This window comes from Meleagris gallopavo, chromosome 19, assembly GCF_905368555.1.
Source record: "Meleagris gallopavo chromosome 19, MGAL_WU_HG_1.1, whole genome shotgun sequence".
Classification (NCBI taxonomy): Eukaryota; Metazoa; Chordata; class Aves; order Galliformes; family Phasianidae; genus Meleagris; species Meleagris gallopavo.
Window position 1 is genome coordinate 4,741,425 of NC_139422.1, and position 21,416 is coordinate 4,762,840.

Below are 21,416 nucleotides of genomic sequence, written 5' to 3' on the forward strand. Positions count from 1 at the left end.
CACGCCAGGCTCGGACGTCAATCGGGTGACCAGGGGTGAAGCAACCATGAGCAACGGCGGGGCCGTGGCGCTGCGGGGAGGCGGCGGGCAGGAAGGATGCGGCCATCCGGCCGGGGCTGGGGAGCTGCCAGCACCGCGAGGCGCGTGTCGCTGGGGGAGAGGGGCCAGGAGGGGCGGGGGGCCGCGGGTTAAAGCCGGGTGGGGGATGGAGTGAGCCAGTATCCCTCCTGCCCTCGTCCCTCTCGGGGTGTGAGGTGAGCCTGAATCAGTTTCCCCGTATGGTGAGCAGGGCTACAGCGTCCTGATCGCTCCCGTGGAGACAGGGGTGCGGGGGATGCTCAGGCTCAGCGCTGCTGCCTGCACCCGTCCCCGCGGTCCCCAGGAGATGGCAGTGCTCTGTCGCTGGAGATGGCTGCTGCTCGCCCCGGGGACGTGCTGGGGGGACAGCGGTCACCTCGAGGACGTGCTGCTGCTGGGGACGGGCCTGCTGCCTTCCCTGCAGGTCCCTGCGCCGCTTCCTCCCCACGGCCTTGGAATGGGATGGAGCCACCCCGGTGTGCATCCAGCAGGGATGGGGCAAGGCTGCAGGAAACCTGTGAGCATCCTGCTGGTCTCTGGCTCCCACCTCGGTACTGCTGTGACCCAGGACTATCCCCAAACCCCAAACCTGCCTGCAAGCAGGGATGCCGTGGCAGTTCCTAGCTGTGGGCATGCACAGGGCTGGTGGCATTGCTGTGGGCCTCACTCATCTGCGAGCAGCCCCAGACCTGGCGCCCGAAGCTGCGGGGCACTCACTGCTGGGGAACAACATAACCATGCACGGGCTGAGTGTCAGCACTGTGGGGCAGCCCGTGTCACCCTTGTGTTGGGGCAGTAGCACACGGAGCAGCCCCCTCCACACTCCTAAGACGTGTGGAGTTGTTTCAGGATGGGCTCTCTGGCACCTGAACATCCTCAAAGCAGTAGCTGTGATCCCCAACACTCTTGCTCTGTGCCACCACCCCAAAAGGGGTTCCAGGGCAAACCCGCTGACCCCATCCCTCGGGACTCAGCGCTGGCAGCAATACTGACTCCCCAACGGGGAAACCGAGGCACTGGCCCCCCTCACTTCACCCCAGCCCCCCGCGCCCCCCTCCCCCGTCGCCCGGCACGGCTCCAGCGCTGCTGAGCGGCATTTCCTCCCGGCACGGAGCCGCGCCGCCCGCCGACCCTCCTCCTCCTCCTCCTCCTCCTCCTGCCGAAGGGAGTCGGTTTCCTGCCGCCGCCGCCCGCTCACTGCGCTCTGGGTTCGGGGCAGAGGCCGGGATGTGCCGTCGGAGCTCTCCGCTGTTGCCGCTGCTGCTGGCGCTGCTTGGCCGTCCCGGTGAGTGAGGCCGGGGGGTCCCGGTGGTGTGCGGGGCACGGGAGGGGACGAGGGTGAGGAGGCGCCCGGAGCGCGGCGGGATCCGCCAGGAGCTGTGCCCCGCGCTGAGGCACACGTACCGGGCACGGGGATGGGACCCTGCCGGCATGGGACGGACCCCTCTGACATGGGACCCTGCTGACACGGGACCCCTTTGACACGGGACCCCTCCAGCGGCCCCAAAGCCGGGCTGTGTCACCGGCTATGTGTCAGAGCGGTGCGGCTGCTGCTCCCTTCCTGAGACCACAGCACACAGCGGGTCCTGGGGTGGTCCCAGTGTCACCAGAACACCCGCCCAGGTGGCTGCGCAGGGAAGGGAGCCCCAAAAGCACCCTGCCGTTGGTGGCTATGGAGATGGGCACTGTTCTGCTGCCTTCACTTCAGCCCCAGCAGTGCTGACGCTGCCCTCACCCCGTGACCGCTGCAGGTTCACAGGGAGGGTCTGTGGGGCACCCACAGCAGCCAGCAGGCAGAGGGCTGGGGACATGGGGACGTGCCATGTTGGGATGGGACAGGGACAGAGCGATGCTAGGACAACAGCAGTGCTGGGATGCCCTACAGTCCCTGTCCTGGGGTTTGTGCCATGCAGGCCATGCCTTATGGGGCTGTGCTTGTGTGGACCCCATCCTATGTAGCTGTGTCATACTTGTCCTATAGCTGTCTCATACAATCTCCATCCAGTGTAGCTGCACCATAAGGTCCACGTCCTATGTAGCTGTGCCAAACTGTGTCCTCTATAGCTGTGCCATACTGTCTTTGTCCTATGGCTGTGCAATGTGGTCCCCATCCTACGTGGATGTGCAGTAAGGTCTGTGTGCTATGCAGCAATGAGGTATGGTCCCCATCCTGTAGCCGTGCCATATGGTTTGTGTCCTGTGAAGCAGTCATATATTCCCCATCCCATATAGCTGTGCTGCTGGGCCTCCATCCTTTGCAGCTGTGCAATCAGTCTCTGTCCTGAGCAGCTGTACCAAACAGCTGCTGTGCCGTGTCCGTTGTACTTGTGCCATTTACTCTGCATCCTGTGTGGCTGTGCCATACAGTCCCTGCACTAACATGGTTCTGCTACATGAGCTGTGTTCTGTGTAGCTTTGGTCCCTATACTACTCAGCTGTGCCTTCTAGCCCCTGTCCTACTTAGCTGTACTGTATGCTATATGGTCCTCATCCTATGGAGCTGTGCCATACTGTCCCACATAGTGATGTAATGTAGTTCCTGTCCTTCCTATCTGCTGTACGATCCTTTGTTTATTTATCTGTGCCATGTAGTCCTTGTCCTGAGCGTTCAGTACGGTTCCTGCCCTATACAACCAATCAGTAAAGCCCCTGTTAATGTAACTGTGCCTCTACAGTCCTTGTCCTGTGTAGCTCTGCCATACAGACAGTGCTACACCATGCCCACCACCTGCAGCTGTGCTATACGGCTCCCATCCTATGTGGGTGCACCATAGCACCCCTGTGCCACGTAGTTGTGCCTTCTACCCCGTGCCTTATGTAGCTGTGCTGTACACCCCGCGTTGCCACCTCCCCATGGCACAGCAGTCAGTGATGGCCCAGGGATGACAACTCCCAGGCTGCTGCACTCCCTCCATTCCCACTCCTGGCGCAGCTGAGCCCTGCCAGCTCATTGCATGAGTGTCAGCAAACCATGCTGCCTAGGAGCATCCAGCCCTGCTGGAGCCCTCAAAGCCTGGAACCCAGGCCTGGCACCCCGGCACCGCAGGGCTTTGTTCTGTGCCTGGAGCCTTTGATCTGCTCCTATGAAAAAACAGGAATCCCTCACACGCCGGGGCGACACAGCAGAGAGGCCGAGGGCGGGCAGTGGGAGGCTGGAAAAACATCAAGTGGGTTTTCTTTCTTTTAATTTTTTTTTTTTTTTTTTTTTTTTTTTTTTTACATTTCCTGGAGTACAAAAATAAATGCCCCCTTATCTGATTGACCCCGCGGGCGCAGGCTGGGCCCAGCTGAGCGCCCTTATCTGATCCTGACATCATGCTGCAGAGCACTGCCTGCCCCTGGGGACAGTGCCCACTTGGCACCACTGCCCCAGTGCCCCTCTGCAACATCCCCACTCTGTGTGGGGCTGCACGGCTGCATCCTCATCTCCTGGCAGTGTGTCACCAGAGGAGTGACGAGCCACCCAACGTGCCCTGTGATGCCGGGGGTCGGGGCTGTGCCCGGTGCCGCCGGGGCAGCAGTGCAGGGAAGAGTGCCGCGGGCTGCGGCGCCCAGATAAGAGGCTGTTTATCTTCCTCCCGATGCTGCGACTGCTGCGCCAGGGGGAGGAAGCGCTGGACAATGGTTGGGACCTCGGCAGCGTCACCGCGGAGCCTGCGCCGTGACCCCGCCGCCTCGGCCTCACCACCCCAACGTGGCTCTGGGACGGCACGCGTGGCCCTCGCCCCGTCCCCGACATAGGGTGTCCCTGGCACAGGGCATCGCCTCCTCCTGCTTTGGTGGCCCATCGGGGGCCCCCCCCAGAGAAGGGATGGTGCTCCTGGTCACATCTGAACCAAACGCAGCACCCACAGCCCCAGAGGACATCCACAGCAGCTCGAGGACGGCGCTGCCCAGAGCAGGGGAAGTGCCCCAGGCCGTCACCTCCGCGTTTGCAGGTCTGGAGCTGCAGGCAGCGTTCTGCAGTCAGGATTTCCCTTGGCAGCTGCAGCGCGGGACGGTCAGTGTCAGCGCCGCCCGCCTCGCACCTCCGCAGGGACAGCCCGGTGCCATTTCCACACCTGGCCCTTCCGATTTCCTGCCGCAGCGGGGGCCGGGGAGGGCCAATCACTGGGGGAAGCCGCACGGGGACAGTGTTTTTTTCCAGACCGGATCTGAGGATCATTAATGGGACCAAACTCGCCAGCTCCAGGCGGGTGTCGCAGCACAGCCCCTCTTGCACGTCCCCTGTCCCCACACCGCCAGGCAGTGACCGATGTCCCTTTGTTTTCTGCCCAGATCCCGCTCCAGCCGAGCACTGCGACTTGCAGCCGGTGACAGCAGAGCCTCCCATCACGCTAACCTACACCACCAGCACGGTGCTGCGGGGCTGCGTCAGCAGCAGCTCCACGCACACTGAACATGAAGTGCACGTCCTCAGCATCCAGTGGTCCAAGGTGAGCCAGGTCCTTTTCCAGCTCCCCCTGGGGAAACGCAATCCTGGCACTGTGGGACCAGCAAGCAGTGAATGCAGCTGAGACTGCTGTCAAAATCGTTTCCTCTGAGTAACGAGCAGCGAGAGAAACCAGATTAACCTTTTCCACAGTGCAATTTCCCTGCATGTCCCAACTTCCCCTCTCAGATGAAGCTGTGGTTTTGCTCTGTCCCCTAAAGGGACAGTTTGAATTCTTTATAAAGGCGACAGCCTGAGCTACAGGGACTGTCCCTGCACTGGGTGTTCCAGGTACCCGCATGTCCACAGGGGTGGATGGATGCAGGGAGGGATGGAGGAAGTCACTTGGGTCGAGGCAGCGTGCCCAGCATGGTGACTGCTTTGTGGGTGCTCGAGGCCGGGCACAGCAGGGCAGTGAGCCTGGGACTGCTCCCCTGCCTGGTTGCACTGCCCAGCCTTGAGGTGGGGGGGCTTTGACTGGGCAGGAGGAGGCAGCATTAGGGGAAAATTGGCTGCAGGAACCAGGCTGGGCTTCTTTTGTGCTGCTGAGGCACCAGCAAACGCAGGACCGGGTTCTGGTCCTCTCCGCCTCCCAGCTCTCCTGGTTCTGCTTTTTGGGGCACAGGCAGGGGAGCAGGAAGCCTGGCCCTGGCGCAGGCGCCTGCAAGTGAGCGTCAGAGCCGGGGGTGCCCTGGCTTTGTCACCAGAGGCGGCGGGGGACACACAGTGATGTCACGGCTGTGGCACTCGGCTCGCCGGCACCGAGCCCTGGGGAGCCGGGCAGGGACCTGGCTCCACTCCTAGAAGAATTACTGGAAACTGCTTTCTATAAGCAGATCCCACAAAGCAATTAAAAAAAAAAAAAAAAAAAAAAAAAAAAACACGACACAACAACACCAAAAAGAAAAAACCTAAAAAAAGGCTGCGGAGGGCGAGACGCAGCCTCCAGCTCCTCCATCTCCCTGCACTCGGCGGGGGCGAAACAATGGAGCGCCGCAAAACACGCGGCAGGAAAACCAGCACGGCTCCTCCTGCCGCCACAGGGCCACCCGGGGTCCCCGGCCACCCACACAGCTCTATGGGGTCACAGCCGGCCGCCTGCACGCCGTGCTGCTGCTGCCGTTTGCTTTGTGCTGTACCAGGGCTGCAGTGGCGCCACAGTGAAAGGATGGGGCTGGGAGAGCCACAGGGGCACATCCCGGTACCCAGGATGGGGATGCTCTGCTGCATGGGGTGAGGATGAGCCAATTGCAATGTGAGGATGCTCCAGGTCATGGGGCGGGGATGTCCTGGGCTGCTCTGCGGGGATGCTCCGGTCCCCACTGGGTGACACCCCGCTGCCTGGTACACAGTACCTGGTCCCTGGTGCTCTGACCCCTATGAAGGGCCACAACATGGGGATGCTCCTCCCCAGTGTGGGCCATAAGGGGGTAGCCAGATGGGTCTGTCACACTCTGGTGTGTGTATACACCCAAGTGGCATCCCTGCATCCCTCCCGCTGCCCTAAGGCCAAATCTCCCATCCTTGCTGCCTCCCACATGGCTCATGTTTGGGGCCAGCCCGATGTACCTCTCTGCTGTCCCAGTGGGGACACGGGAGGGGGGTCAATCCCAGCCATATGCAGTGCTGATCCTCTTCTTGCTCCCTGCAGACCCCTGTTCCCATGCTGAATGTGTCCATCATACCACGAGCTGATGACTGCACCCGGCAAGCAGTACTCATCCTCCAGTGCCCGCAGTGCTCAGCCAGCATCACCTCCCCGTGCCAGGACCTCCTCATCCGCACTGTGAGTGCCACAACAGACCCAATGGAGGAGTTGGAGGGCCTGGGGGTGCCCCTGGGGTGCTTGGGTCCCCTCTCCTGGTGGATGATGCTCACAGCTGGGGGACAGCTGGCTGCTGGCAGCAGATCTGAGCATGGGGCAGGCCAGGCAGCGAATGACGCATGGCGCTTGAAAAAGCTCCTGTTTCCTCCGGCTGCCGGGAGGAAGGTCAGTGATGGGGTTTGGCTCCAGTGAGCTGAGCCGGGGCCGGGAGCTTTGTTAGCAAAATAAACCTCCTGCTTTGTTTGCGGCTAATAATAAAGTGGGCCGAGCTCCTCGCGTGCTGCTGGCCGCTTAAAATCCCTGCAGTGTGACCCCAAGCGCAATGCAGTCAGTGCTCTGGAGATGCCAATCCATCTGGGCTCAGAGCAGCACCGCCCATGCCAGGAGTGGGAATCCCGTGTTTCCCGGGTGGCAGAGAGGGATGCATCTGTGCGCCCTGCTCTGCCTCAGCTCCTTGTGCTGCTCACCTGCAGGACGCCTGCCTGAGCCCCAAGGTGCAGGGCACGGAGCTGCCGGAGGCTGCCAAGGGAGATCTGCTGGACTGGGTGCGGAACACCTATAGGGGCATCACATCCTACAGCGAGCTGAAGGACCCACAGAGGATCCACCTCCACCTGGGCGAAAGTGCGGCGGGGCACAGGGAGCGGGAGGGGGGGGCTGGTAGGGGAGGGACAACTGGGTGGCTCTGGGAGGATGAGATAACCACAGCACTTCTCCTGCTCCACTGTGCTGGAAACACACGGGGTGATGCTGTGGGCACCCTGAGCATGGTTGTCACATAAAACCATGACAATGGTGCAGTTTTGGTGGCCACCAGCACTGCCTGCCTTCCCCGCAGATAGCAGCAGCCCCCTGAACTGCGTTCCCCAGAAGGACTTTGATGCCACGCCGCACCTCGAGGCTGAGGTCCTTTTCCGTGAGGTGAAGGGCTGCACCAGCAGCAGTGTCTACAATGCCAGGGCTGCCCACATTGTCCATCTTCTGCACAAGCCCAGGTACTGGGGAGGAGGTCAGGATCTCTTGTGGGCACCCAAGAGGGGCCTAATGCTGGACTGAGGGTATCTTGTGGCTTTGCAGCTTGCCCATCACGGAGGTGAACCTGACCCTGAGCTGCCTCGAACAGAAGCCGAACAACCAGATCCTCGTCCTGCAGGGCCCAGCCAACGTCACCTGGCTCCTGATGCTGAACAACTGCAGCCTCAATTTCCTGGTACGGCCCTCGTGGCACTTCCCCACTGCTGCCCCAATCCCTGTCTCCGCTCACTCCCTTCTGCACCATCCCTGCAGATCTCCGGCACCTACAGGATCCTGCACATCCCCATGGGGCCACAGAAAGGGGAGCTGTTGCCCGACACAGAGCAGGGCCTCATCGCCAAAGCCTTTGAGAAGAACTACAGCATCATCGCCTCCTACTCCGTCATCCCCATCAGCCCCCACATCACACTGAAGATCCACGAGCGTGGTCAGTCCACAGCACATGAATGGGGTCAGGGGGTTTAAGTGGGGGGGTCCTCACTCAGACCCCATGCCTTCTCCCTGCAGAGGTGCTGAGGAAGCCGTCCAAGCCGCCCACGGTGCCCACCTCCTCAGCCCCCAGCCCTGAACTCATGTCCAGCACGCTGCTCCTCATGCTCAGCCCCTGGAAGTGCACAGATGACACCATGGAAATTGTCATCGCCAGGTCCCACCTGGAGGTGAGGGCACCTGCTCCAGGTGCTAAGAGGTGAGAGGAGGGCTGGCCGGGCACACCAGAGGGAGCTGGGCACGATTGTTGCTTTTGTTGTAGCCCATCAAGGACGTGGTGAACATCACCCTGCGGGACATCAGCTGCCAGGCAGAGAAGAACGCCACGCACTTCATGCTGCACACCCTGCTCAGCGGCTGCGGCACCTTGGTGGAGAGCCACGGCCGTGCCAAAAATGAGGTGAGCACAGCTGGCTGTGGTGCTGATGGGGAGACCCTGGAGCCACCCCAACCCCATGAGGAGATCCCAGCAGTGGAGATGCTCATGGGGACACCTCTATGGCCGGGCTGACTGAACCTTTCTCTCCTCTCCTCACAGCTCATCCTCAGCCTGTCCAAGGGCTCGGTGCTCCGGAGCGTGCGGGTAAGTGTTAGTGGCTGTGTCACCAACTGGGGGTGACGCAGAATAGTGGCTGACACCGTCCCGACTTGCAGGTGGCCTTTCAGTGTTCGATCCCACGGGAGCTCTTCCTGCGCCTCTTCCCCACCGCTGACTTCAAGGCACCACAGACAGAGCTGGAGGTCAACAAGGAGGTGTTTGTGCAGGTACCCATGCATGGGGCCCAGGCACCGGGGTGGGGACCGCACCGTGGGGCGACGGCATCCCTAATGGTCACCCTGTCCCCATGCAGGCATCCATGCACTTGGAGGACTACCTGGCCGACCTGCAGCTCAAGGAGTGCTATCTGATGGCCCATGGCATGGAGCCAATGCTGCTGGTGCAGGGCAACAAGGCGAAGAGCTCCAGCGTGGCCATGCTGGAGGAGCCCCCCAGCAACTGGACCAGGAAGGTCTGGCGCTTCCGCTTCACCTACACCATCCCCGAGGGCAGGCACGTCCCCTTCTCTGCCACCCTCAAGTGCAAGGCTGGGCTGCAGGTCAGCATCACCCCCATCTGGCACCACGGTCCCCCTAGGCATATCAATGGGCTTATCACCAAGCTGGGAACAGCACCCTTGGTCCCCAGGATCCTTGGGCACAGGGCACAGAAACCACATCCCCATGGGATGGTGGCACTTGGCGGGAATATCCCCATGCTCACCCCAACCCTCTGCCTGGCAGAACAACACCATCTTCGAGAAGGTTTTGGAGGTGAAGGTGAAAGACGTCTGGAGGCCACCTAACAGTAAGCTGGGGACACAGGGCAGGGTGGGGGGACACTGCTGGTCTGGGGTCTGGGGAAGGTATCCCCACACTGACGGCCTCATCCCGCTGCAGATCAGGGACTGGGGCTGTCCGCTGTGCTGGGCATCACCTTTGGAGCCTTCCTCATCGGCGCACTCCTCACTGCTGGGCTCTGGTATATCTACTCGCATACTCGTGAGTATCTCTCGGGAGGAGTTAGGGGGGCCCATACGCACGTCCCATTGCTGGGAAAACCATCCTCCTCCCCACTCCCAACCCTCCCGCATGTCCCTGGGAGGGGGGCTGTCATGTTGCTATCACCCAGACATCCCTTTTGGCCGAGGCATCTCATGAGTGTGAGCCAGCTGCAGTCCCCAAGGTCCCCGCAAAACCCATCGCCATCCCTCATCTTATCGGGGGCGGGGAGGGGGTGCAGAGCTGTGTTGGCCGGGGAGCATGAGCCCTGCGCCAGGGACGGGTCCCTTATCAGGGCTGGAAAGGTCACATCCAGGATGAGCCATCCCCTGCTGGCCCTGCCGGCGCCGAGTTTTATTTTTTGGCCCTACATTATTTTTCTTTTCCCCCCCCCCTTCCTACCCCCTCCCTGGACCGGCGGCGTAATGCAGGTCCCATCTCCAAACTGCAGCCGGTTTCCACCACGGCGCCAGCCTCGGAGAGCAGCAGCACCAACCACAGCATCGGCAGCACCCAGAGCACCCCCTGCTCCACCAGCAGCATGGCCTGACCCCCTCGGCCCCCCCCTCGGCCATCACCCCACCGCCACCACCGGCTCAGCCTCCATAAAAGCCTTTTTCTGCCCCAAACCTCAGGCTGAGCCTGGAGGGGGCCGTGGCCCCACGCTGTCCCGAGGGCCACCCTTACTCATTCAGTGAATGCTTTGGCCCCCCCAAGGCAGCCCAAGGCGGGGAAGGGGGGGCACCATGCAACACCCCTCCAGGGGGTTCCCAGCATATGGGGGTGTTGGAGGCAAAAAGTGGGTGCCCCCAGGATGTGTCCTGGCACTTAGGCAGCATTTGCACCCCAGCACCCACAGACCCTGCATTATCCTTCCCCTGATAATGCGGAGCAAATGCACGCTGAGCAGCAGCCGGGGGGCAGCGGGTGCAGCCCCGATGGGGTGACCCCCCCCCGGCATTGTCCCATGGAGGCGGGGGGCAGCACTGGGAGCAGCAGATGGTTTATTGGGATGGGGGCTGGGGGCCAGGCAGCACCACGCTTCTGCCTCCTCAGCTCGGGGCAGTGCACAGACATCAACCCAGGCCCCCCAGCCCAGCTCCAGGTCAAAGTTACAAACTTAATAATAATAAAAACCTAAACTACATTAAATTAGTGGCACAGAGCCTTGAAGCATCACTCATACCTAGGGCACAGAGCATACACAGACCCCCAAAACCTGCCCTGGGAGGGGGGGGGGTCAGGGAACTCACAGTCTCCCTGCCAGAGCCCGGGGGCACCCTGAGTCCATCTCATCACAAGTGTCCCCTCACCCTCATGGGGACAGCCTCTACCTGGGCTGGCAAAGACAAAAGGCACTGGGGTGAGAAGGGCCAGGGACAGCCCAACTTGGAGGGGATCCTATTCGCCTCCAAGCATCATCCAAATTTCAAGTCCAAGGAGGTGCAAAGCCCCCATCCCCACTACTGGGATAGCGTGGGGTCCAGCAGCTTGAGGACCCCCCCAACCAGGTGCAAGCTGCCGGTGACAAGGACGCGGATGGCGGCTGCCTCCTGCAGCAAAACGGCCCCGCTGGTGGCCACAGGGTGCGGGTGAGCCCCCACCTTGGAGGCAGGGAGGGGCAGGTGGGGATCCCGGCCCTGCGTGATCCACTGCAGCGCGTGGGAGATGCAGGGGAAGACGAGGGAGGTGGAGTTGAGCGGCCGCTCAGCCGGGGGCACCAGGAGCAGGGCTCCCCGCAGGGGGTCCGGTTGCAGCAGCCCCCCCACCTCCAGGGGGGCTGGCAGCCAGGGGCCCCCCTTCTCCTCCATCAGCCGCGTCCACGTCTTCTGGTTCTCCACACAGCGTGTGAGGGCGTTCTCCAGTGTCACGTTGAAGTTTTGTTGGTCTGCAGGGGGGACGAGGGCAGGTTCAGGGATGGGGCTATGGGGAGGGACCACCCCCAGAGCCCGGTACTCACCTGCGCTAGCAGCCACCGCCACCTCTGTGAAGTTGGGGCAGAAGACGGCGTAGTCAAAGTGGCAGGGCTGTGGGGAGAAGGGAGATCAGCGGGGCAGGAGACACAGAAACTCCCAGAACAGGCCCCCCACTGCTATCACAATGCCACCAGGACCTGTCCCAGCTCAGCAGAGCTCGGTGGAGGGTGTTAGGACTGCAGCTGGGGCTGTGAACCCCTTGGAAAGGAGGGGGACATTGAGCTGGGAGACAACAGGACAGCAGGACAGAAAGACAGACGGATGAAGCTCCACCATGTGGCTCCCAGCACCCGCAGCAAAGTGGGGCCCAAGGACAGCACCTCCCCCACAAGCACCCCAAAACCTCACCAGCAGCAGCTTCAGTAGTGCAGCTGTGTCCCGGTCCCCCGTAGCATTGAAGAGCAGCACCCGCACTTCAGAGCCACTATAGGGACAAGGGATGGGTGGGTGCTGCCTATGCCCCATTATCCTTGACCCCCTCCCCATGTCCCCTCCTTACTCCTGGGGTTTGTCCTCATTGAGGGCTGCCTGGCGAAACCAGCGGACGCAGGCTTGGATGCTGCTGGTGGTGTGAGCCCCATCGATGTACCACGTCACAGGACCGTGCGGCAGCACCTGGGTACGGCCCGGCCACTCTGTGTCCCGCAGCCCTGGGTGGGGGGGGAGGGGGGGGAGAGGAAAAAGCATGGCTGGATCTTGCCATCCCCAGCACCAGAACGTCACGGCAGGGGGATCACAGTCAAGCACAGCCCCCCACTGCCCGTGCTGCACCTTGGATCATGGCATCACTGGGGCAAAACGTGGGTGCCAGTGGCACCGAGCGCTGTGCCGACAGCTCCGCTCCGGGCAGCACGTCCTGCAGCACATCGGTACCTGCTGGGGGTGGCACACTGTGAGCCACGATAGCACCGCTCAGGCCGTGCCCCCCAGCCCCACGTGGGGCCTTACCCTCGTAACCGCGCCGCTGCAGCCACGTCCGTGAGAGCTGCAGAGCCAGAGCAGCATTGGAGCGCTGGTGGCTGCCCGCCAGCCCCAGCTCCAGCACCCGCGTCCCCGCCTCAAAGGCATCCAGCTCGGGGCAGAGGTACAGCGGGCACTGTGAGGACAGGAGGCTGAGCCCGGACCCATAGAGGCCCCCCATCCCAAGGCTCAGCCCCACGCTGTCCCCTGAGCTCACCCCACACTCCCGTGCTCGGTCCCGGAGCACTTCCAGCGGTTGCTCGGGCTGCGGCACTGTGAACGCCGGCACGCCGGGCTGTGGAAGATGGGTGGTTAGGATCCAAACACAGGGCTAGAATGGGATGCGAGGCCTTCTTCCTACCTTAAAAATGCCACCTTTCTGCCAAGCGATCTTCTCCACCGTGTCCCCCAGGATGCTGGTGTGGTCGATGCCCAACGAGGAGACGCCGCACACCACCGGTGTCCTGGGGACACAGCGTGAGCACGGCAGTGACACAGGGATGGCACAGACAGAGGGTGCAGAGCCCAACCCGCTCCTACCTGATGATGTTGGTGCAGTCGAAGGCACCGCCGATGCCCACCTCCACCACCGCCAGGTCCACCTGTGTGCACAGAACAGTTCCAGCTGGAAAAGAGCTCTCAGATCCCCATGTCTGACTTCAACTCATCACATCACATCACATCACTCGACACCACACCTCCATGGGGACACTGACCCTGCCACCGCCAGGCAGCCCTTCCCAGCATCACACCACCCACCTTCTCCTGCAGGAAGACATGGAAGGCCATGATGGTGAGGAAGCGGAAGTACGCCGGCATGTTGGCCTGCGCCTCATCCTGCAGGATGGGGGTATCAGGAGGGGCTGTGGGGGCTCCCCACACCGCAGCGAGCCCCAGGACACCCCGTACCCCACCTTAGTGTCCCACAGCCGGCGGTACACCAGCCAGAAGTACTTGCTGAACAGCTCCTTGCTCAGTGGCTGCCCATTGATACGGATCCGCTCGCGTACCTGCACCAAGTGGGGGGAGCTGGGGGGGGCAGGACGTTGGGGGTACGTTCAGCCCCAGCTCACCCCCAGAACCCCCCCCCAGTGCCCACTGCCCACCTGTAGAAGCCAGTCCGCAGCCCATAGCCACGCAGGATGCGCTCGGTGAAGGCACAGGCTGAGCCCTGGGGACACACCGACATCAGCACAGCAACGGGGGGGGGGAGGGGAAGGCAAAACGGTAGCGTGTCCCCTCCACGACCCCAGCACGCACTCCCACTCACCTTGCCCTTCGTCCCCGTGACGTGGATGATGTTCAGACGATCCAGGTCCTCGACCTGCGGGGTGAGCGCCGCGTGAGACCCCGGGGCCGCGCGTCACGTGGGGAGCCGGACACGTGCGGGGACACAGATGCCATAGCGGGACCCGTGGGCTCACCTGCAGCCCGCTCCTCTCCAAAAAACCCCGCATGGCCTCCAGCTGGGCCCGGGGGTCCCCGCGTTCCCGCTTCACCTGCTCCAGGTAACTGGCGTTTGTCTGCAGCGTGTTCAGCGTGCGGATGGCATCCTGGAACGAAGCGGCGGCTGCGGCGCCCATCACGGCGGTCTCGGCCCCGCGCCCGCTGCGGCGTGAGCGCGGAGGGCACCGACCTCTTATCGCCGGGGCGGCTCCCGGGGGCATCCACGTGCAGCACCCGCACCGGACGGCCCCGCACCGCGGTTCTCCCCCCGCTCCGCGCTCACCGTTACCGAAGCGCCGCCGGACGCCCCGCCGCACGCGCGCCGCCGCTCCCGCTCCCTTCCCGCAGAACGCCGGCTCGGAGCGGCCTCCGACCCCGCACGCCCGCTCCCTTCCGGCCCGACTCCGTGCCCCGTCCCTCCCGCAGCCCCCCCCGACTCCAACTACCTGATAGTCCGTCGCAGGGACGCGGGCCGGGCGCGTGCTGAGCCGCCTCCCGCCGCTCCCCGCCGCTCCCCGCAGCGCCCCGCGCAGCGCGCGCAGCCCCCGCGCCACCATCGCGCCGCGCCGCCCCGCGCCGCCTCGCACTCCGCGCGCGCCGCCGTTCCCCCGGCCGCGGCCCCGCCCCGCCGCCATCTTTGGAAAGGGCAAAGCGCCGCCACGTCCCAGCGGGCGACGTGACGGAGAGGGGCGGCGGGGCGGCCCCCGAAGGAGCGGTGCCACGCGGGGCGCTGAGAGCGCCCCCCAACCCCCCCCCATCATCCCGCCGCGACGTTGCGGAGCGCAGCAAAAGCAGAGCGGAGCCACGCGTCCCCCTCCGCCACATCCCTCCCCGCAGCCGGCTGCGGCGGCACGTCCACACGCAGGGGAAAGGAAGCAGCCCTTTGGAACGGGACCGTGTTTATTCACAACTGACGGAGCAATCTGGCTTATTGCTTGCAACCAACTTCATTTGTCCTCCCCCCCAAAAAAAAAAAAAAAAGACATCAAGTCCCCTCCGTACCCAGACGCTATTCCAGAGCCCTCCACCGTGTCACATTTACCTTATAGGTGTCCTTTATCATCCTCACCCACTGCTCTCACACCAGTCCAATGCCCACTGCTGTGCGCCCAGAGCTGCTCTGCTCCTCCTGGTTAACGGACAACTTATCAAATGGCAAAGGTTATAACCCCCTGCATTTTGTACACGTTGCTCATTGGAAAGTCTGGGGATTCGTGTGGCTTGGGAAAAGGCAGCCAGCTCCAGCTGGAGGTCAGTCATGGAAGACAAGGTGGGAAGGAACTCTTGCTCTGCACCAGTGCTCCGGCAGTGCCCGGTGTGGGGAAGGCAGCAGCCCTGCTCCAGACTGCACACAAATGGCTCCAGGACAGAGGAGTGCACACGGGAGTGTTTGTAAGCAGAGCGGCCCTTGCAGCTCCAGTACAACCATGCTGTGAAACATGGTGAAACAAGGACAGGGGGCTGCTTCCAAGCGAAAGCCAGAGCACAGCCTGAGTACAGCAACTCCAGCTCCATCATTAGCACTATGGGAAGAAAGCACGCAGCTGTCTGGGTGTGTCCCACAAAGAACTTAATTGCAGTCCAGAGCCAGGAAAGCACACTGAGTGCTAATTCCTACTGTAAATCCTGGCTGTATGGAGCAACCAGTTCCATCAGCGTGGCCGGCCCAGTAAGCCTCCTTCAACGCTGGAGCAAGAGTTGGTCATTAAGCCTGGAGCCACTCTGCTTTCCCCACATTACTCAGAAGCATCTGCAGCATCCTACACCAACACTTGGGCGTTCAGAGGACATGCAGTACAGGAGCTAACACCAAATGAGAGCTGCAGACAGCTCCCAGCAGGGCTCCCCGCAGCAAGCCCCAGTGCTGACAGAGCCAGTTTCTCCATCATCAGATCCATAGCAATCAATTCACAAGATTAACATAATCAATATGGACTGCTCTGTGGGGACACGGGCTGTGCCAAAGCCACAGGGAAACAGCTGCGGGCTCATAGGCATCACTTCCCCACTCACACTCACACACACTCACACACATACACAACCACACAGCTGCCTGCTGCAGCTCCTTGGTGGCAGAGCTGCTGCACAAGGAGAGGGGAGGGCAGAGCTCAGGTAAAGCCACCAGGCACTTGGCCTTGAAGGAAGTCCCTGATCAGAGAGAGAGACCATGCTGAGACACCCCTGCTCAACACATCCCGCAGAGCAGCCCAGCCAGGACCCTGCTCAAAACACCCTGTCAAACTCAGTCTGGTTGGTAGCCGCAGGGTTCCTGCCCTGGTTTGCTGGCTGCTGGGGCATGTGCCCACCCCTCCTGCGTGGCGGGGCCAGGTACTCGAACATGGACTGGTTGTGGGTGGACAGCATGTTTTTGAGGTCCGAGGGCATGGGGTCTGACCAGAAGAAGTCGTGGTTCAGCGCATCATCGCTGTCGATGCGTTGGGCCGGGTCCAGCACCAGCAGCTTGTCGATGAGGTCGAGTGCATAGGGGTCCTTGACGTAGGCCTTCAGGCGATCCTTCACCTTGCGCTTCTGACCCTTGGGGAGCTCCAGCTTCTGGTACAGCTCATACTTATCCACATTCGGCCAGACCTGGAAGGGTCAGGACAGAGAGGACAGAGAAGATAGCATCAGCAATGGCTTGAGCGCTCCCTGACACCCTCAGGCAAACCAGTGTGAGGTTTGCAGAGCGAACAATAGCATTTTATAACCTCCCAGTCAGCAAACCTCGTTCCCACAGCACGAAGAAGGCAATAAAGAGTGCACTAAGGCCTAAAGACATGCAGACAAGTCAGGACAGAATCCTCCTGCTGTGGGAACAGCACATGGCACGGCACTCCTGAAGATACTCCAGGATTTCTGATTTTCACAAGCACACAAAAAAATCTACTAGAGAACACTAGCTGGCTTGGGCCAACTTCAATATCCAGAAAGGCCAAGGGCAAAACTCTTTGCTAAAATAACAACCTGGATGTACGGAGCACCTTTTATTCTAAGAAACTACAGCCTGCTGCAATCACCTGCTCTTATATCAACCTCAGTCTGGGAGAGATAAGAGCAGGAAGTGCTTGGGCACAAAAGGAAGCACCTTTGGTGTAAGTAACAGAGACATCATCCTCCACACTGTGTGCAAAACCATCTGCCCATCTCACCCTGTGTAATTACAGCCCTGGCCAAGATCTCTCCTGGCTCAATCCCCCACCAGAGGGCAGGGCAGACTTCCCTGAAATAAGAAGCTGAGAAAGTGCTGAGAGTTCACACAAGAGCTGAGCTGCAACCACAAATCACAAGCCAGAACTAAACAGGCTTTCCAAGGTGAAGAAGGCAAAGCACTTGAAACAAACAAACAAAAACCAGAAAGACGGAAGATGTTTGGGGGTTTTGTCTCAGATGAGCACAGAATAGATTCCTACATGTAATGTTCTGTTCTTTCACTCTCTGAGCAACCAGCATCCTCTCAGTGCTCAAAAGTACACCACTCAGTCATCCCAGAAAAGGCCAAATTCACCCTCTTATGTGTAAGGAGGTGCTGTGAGTCATGGGAGAGCTGAAGTTTACACACAGCAGCATGGATGCTCTGTGTTCAGCTGGGCATTCGGCTCCCAGCAGCCTCCCCAGCCTCACTGCCAGCAGCAGCCACACTCCAGTGCTGGGAGCACACAACAGGCCACACATAGGAGAGGGAAGAGGATCAGAAGTGCCTTGTGCCAGTCCCTGCCCTCACTGCTGCGTTGCAGATCCCACAGCCTGCCCACACTCTCACCCTCACCTCTGGCGTGATGGATCCGCAGAGCTGGCTAATGAGGGTGAGCTGGTGCTGCTCCGTGTTCCCCTGCATGATGGGGCTGCGGGTCCACATCTCTGCCATGATGCAGCCTCCACCCCACAGGTCAATGGGGGGCCCGTAGTCCCGCTCCCCTAAACAGAGGCGCTCTGTAAATCACCTGGGATGTGAAGGAAGGAGAAGCCAGCAGCACCCATCACCTCCTACCTAGCAGCAGCTCTGGTGGCCGATACCACAGAGTCACAACACGGTTGGTGTAGCGATTTGGCTGGCTGTTCTTAGCCAGGCTGAAAGCTCGAGCCAGCCCAAAGTCTGCGAGCTTCAGGACTCCGTCCCGCGTGATCAGAACGTTCGCAGCTTTCATGTCTCGATGCAAGATCTGTGCAAAAACAGACATCAAAAAGTTAAGCCACTGAGTTATCACCTCCTTGGGCACCCAGGTGCCAGCAGGGCGCTCAGAATCGGGAGATGAAGGACAAAGTAGAACTTCCCTCCAATCTATAGTACGACACCTCGGACCACAGCACAGATCTGGCCCATTACCTTGTTCCTGTGGATGTAATAAAGTCCATTCAATAGCATCTGCATAACTTTCTTGATCTCTGAGAGCGTGAACTTGACGTGGGTGTTGCTGAGAAGGCCAGCCAGGTCGTGCTCACAGAAGTCAAACACCAGGTAGATACTTCCCTTGCAGCGGTTGTATGGAGAGGCTACAGGAGAGGCAAGGAGGGACAGTCAGCAATTTTCAGTCCCATCAGAGCTCCTCCTGACCTCCGTCCATCCTCACTCACTAGGTGAAACCTCATGGCAGAAAAACATCAAAACAGGGACCCCAGACACCTCAAGATCCTTCAAAAAGAAGTATTAAAACAGCAAAACAAGCAACTGAAGGACAGGGGATAAGGATCAGAGTGGTAGTAAATATCATGAGAAAGGCAAGGAAAGAGCAAAAAAAGCTTCATTTGTGTGTTGTGCTGCACGCACGATGGCTGTGGGGTTTCATGCCTACAAACTGCAGCCCATGGGCGCACACACACAGCTGCTAGCCAAGCACAATCACTGCATCAGCATTGGAGGAGGCACAGGCAAAGACGCTCACAAGAATACAGCAGATCTTTCTAAAACAACATTAGAAAATGAAGTTTACTGCAACCTCAAACGGTATCTATGAAAACAGACTGATGCAGATCAATATGATTTAAAACCCCTATTTCAATTGCAATTTATGGTCAATAACAGGAAACCTCAAGTGAAGCAATCAATTCCAATCTTGTTCGTAGAGCACACATGCAAAACACCAAAATGAAGGGCTGATTTTCATCAGCTGTGCACAGCAAAACCTGCTGATCAGCAACAACAACCAAAAAATGAGGGCTAAGCTCAGCCTGCACAGTAAATGTAGCAGCTCCCCTCTGCGTGCCTGGAGGATGCTTTCTAGATTGTCAGAGTAGATTTGGATGAAAACTGGAATTTAAACAAAACCAAAACGATTTGACAGATCTACAAAAATATTTACCTTAGGCATGCCAGAAACATGCAGTCATCACAGCTGGCTTAATCACACCAAGAATTAAAAATTAACTTCTTGGTGGTGTTTTTCCTCATACCTACTGGTTCCAAAAACTGGCAGTAACCTACATTCTATGGAGCAATACCAGGTTCCCAGACCTAGTCCTGAGGTTGCTACCAGTTCAGCATAGAAAACATCAGCAGCAGAAAGGTGCCACTATCAATTTTATTTAACCAAAAAGACTGATTACAGCACAGCAGGCTTTAATATCATCTGTCACTTTCAAAACTCCTTTTGCAGTACAAATCCGTACAAGAGAAGGATATATAAAACTGAGGAAATGCTTTAAAATGATTTCCCTGGAAACAGAGCCAGGCCAGGTGCATTAAGCACACCAGTCACACAGCAGACATGCTGCCTTCCCTCCCCAGGGACTGCCTGCAGCGACGAGATGGAACAGCAGCTCAGCAGAGAGCAACTGAATCACTCACTGTGAAGCTGCAGCACTTCTAATCCAGCCCTCAAAGCCTGGGGGGTTCTGTCACGCACAGAACGAGAGGCTGAGCATGTCTCCAGCTGGAGCTGTCACCAGCACAAAGCTCCACGAGCCACGTAAGCACATGCAGAAGCACAGCTCCTGCTCCCAATAGCATCAGCACCATAAAGCTGCAAACCCACCACCAGGCAGAAAATCCTCTGCTTCAAATTCTCTCCTGCTGCAGGTTTATTTAAAGCCATTCAGACAGCACACAGACAGTGTTCACTGTTGACATCACAGGCACGCTCCAGCAGCACTGACAACAGCTTTTTCCAGCCAAGCTGCAGCACAGTAGCATTCATTCAGAATGAATTTCCACAGATGAGCGTATGGTCACCCCAGATTAAAGACTTGAGCCCGTGCTCAGCTGGAGGATCCATCCCTACTGCAACACAGCAGCCTGCTCAGCCATGAACAAAGACTGAAAACAGACACCACCTCAGCAAAAGCAGCCAGCACAAAGGAGACCCCGCCAGCTACCTTTGGTCCTACAGATTTCTATGAGGTTCACCACATTCTCATGCTTGAGCAGCTGGAGGATTTTAATCTCTCGCAGAGCTGTGATGGGGAACTGGAAAGAAGAAGCAGAAGACATGGGTTAGGAGTGCAGCACACATCTGCCTAGAGAACAGGAGAGATTGGACTGCTGCAGCACAGCAGGAGTAGCATTGCAACAACTTACTTAAGAGCAACTGAAACTTCAAAATATTATAGGGACACCGACAAAACTCATTGGCCATCAGACCACCTTTAGGAGAGGGATTCTGCCACAAGGTGGAGGTGTTTAGTGACGCAGACACCCACCCTCCCCTGCCTGAGGGCACAGCACGGCCCCAACCGACCCACAGCACAACCGCCCCACCCCCCACGCTGTGTACTCAAGACCTGGCACATTACAGAAGTAAATACTGTTGAAGAACACACGCTGACGTTCCACGGAGCGCCCTCCAATCCGCCATTCCAAAGCCCGCCACTCCTCCCCGAGCTCTCCAACCCAGCCCTTCCCAAGCACAGCACGGCCGCACGCCCACACTTACCCCCTCCTTCTCATTTTCCATCAACACCTTCTTCAGCGCCACCTTTTTGCCCGTCTGTCGGTGCTTGGCTTTGAACACTTCCCTGTAAGAACGGGAAGAGACCCGTGAGTAAGGAAAGGACCGCACGGACGGCCCCGCGAGGAGGCGGACGAGGCCGCAGCCCCCAGCCCGGCCGCCCCCGGCACAAAGGCCCCGGGTCAGACCGCGGCCTGGGCCCCAGGACGGGGAGGAGCCGTAGGGAACGGGCCCGAGAGGAGCCAGGCCCCGCCGGGAGCGGGCCCGAGGTCCGGAGCGCTCACCCGAAGGTTCCCTGCCCGATTTTGGCGAGCTTCTCGTACTTGGAGACCTCATCGCAGAACGGGCACTCCACCATGTCGTACTGCTTGGCCATGCCGGCCGCCGCCCTCACTTCCGCCCTCCCGCTACGCTACTTCCGGCGCGCCGCCGCGCTGCCTGCCGGGATTTGTAGGCCGCCGTCGGCCGCCATGTTGTCACCCCGGATAAACCTTTCGCGCTTAGGGCCGCTGCCCGCGTCCCCTCGTCGTGACTCATCTCAGAGCACGGCCCCCGGAGCAGAGTGTCACCGCAATGGGCAGGAGGGGATCCCCAGCCTCTGCCCCAGTGCAACACACGCCACAACAAATGCGGACAGCCACATCCCCCTGCCCGATCTGTTTGCGTGCAGAATGGCTCATCTGGGGCTGCTGGCTTCCAAAAGCAGGGAGCATGTAGGAAGTGCCACGGCCGTGCAGGGACACGGAGGTGGCTCC

The 21,416-nt window shown here is 59.9% G+C and overlaps 3 protein-coding genes across 7 annotated transcripts; 1 reads left to right on the plus strand and 2 right to left on the minus strand.

Moving 5' to 3' along the window:
- Positions 1-1,200: 1,200 nt before the first annotated feature.
- On the plus strand, positions 1,201-10,550 carry ENG (endoglin). 2 transcript variants are annotated; one of them, XM_085239723.1, is made up of 15 exons: positions 1,201-1,363; positions 4,357-4,514; positions 6,162-6,296; positions 6,809-6,959; positions 7,174-7,330; positions 7,413-7,545; positions 7,623-7,797; positions 7,878-8,029; positions 8,122-8,259; positions 8,398-8,442; positions 8,514-8,624; positions 8,711-8,956; positions 9,141-9,204; positions 9,297-9,398; positions 9,830-10,550. In XM_085239723.1, the coding sequence occupies exons 1-15, from the start codon at positions 1,306-1,308 to the stop codon at positions 9,946-9,948; spliced, it is 1,944 nt and encodes a 647-aa protein (XP_085095849.1). In that variant the 5' UTR covers positions 1,201-1,305; the 3' UTR covers positions 9,949-10,550. The 2 variants fall into 2 exon arrangements, with proteins under 2 accessions (XP_085095849.1, XP_085095848.1); XM_085239722.1 differs by having other exon boundaries at positions 9,850-10,550.
- FPGS (folylpolyglutamate synthase) lies at positions 10,386-14,962 on the minus strand. Of its 4 annotated transcripts, none has more exons than XM_085239719.1 (15): positions 14,227-14,476; positions 13,759-13,887; positions 13,605-13,658; positions 13,441-13,505; positions 13,249-13,363; positions 13,094-13,171; positions 12,875-12,936; positions 12,696-12,798; positions 12,552-12,629; positions 12,323-12,470; positions 12,146-12,247; positions 11,874-12,024; positions 11,723-11,798; positions 11,359-11,425; positions 10,386-11,286 (listed from the first exon to the last, which is right to left on the minus strand). In XM_085239719.1, exons 1-15 carry the CDS (start codon positions 14,413-14,415, stop codon positions 10,862-10,864), a joined length of 1,842 nt encoding a protein of 613 aa, XP_085095845.1. In that variant the 5' UTR covers positions 14,416-14,476; the 3' UTR covers positions 10,386-10,861. The 4 variants fall into 4 exon arrangements, with proteins under 4 accessions (XP_085095845.1, XP_085095844.1, XP_085095847.1 ...); XM_085239718.1 differs by having other exon boundaries at positions 12,146-12,250; positions 14,227-14,474; XM_085239721.1 differs by lacking the exon at positions 14,227-14,476 and adding an exon at positions 14,823-14,962 and having other exon boundaries at positions 12,146-12,470.
- Positions 14,663-21,100, minus strand: CDK9 (cyclin dependent kinase 9). Its single transcript, XM_010720836.4, has 7 exons — positions 20,946-21,100; positions 20,647-20,728; positions 20,090-20,180; positions 18,105-18,271; positions 17,769-17,940; positions 17,547-17,695; positions 14,663-16,369 (listed from the first exon to the last, which is right to left on the minus strand). Exons 1-7 carry the CDS (start codon positions 21,035-21,037, stop codon positions 16,004-16,006), a joined length of 1,119 nt encoding a protein of 372 aa, XP_010719138.1. The 5' UTR covers positions 21,038-21,100; the 3' UTR covers positions 14,663-16,003.
- Between the last annotated feature and the right edge of the window lie 316 nt (positions 21,101-21,416).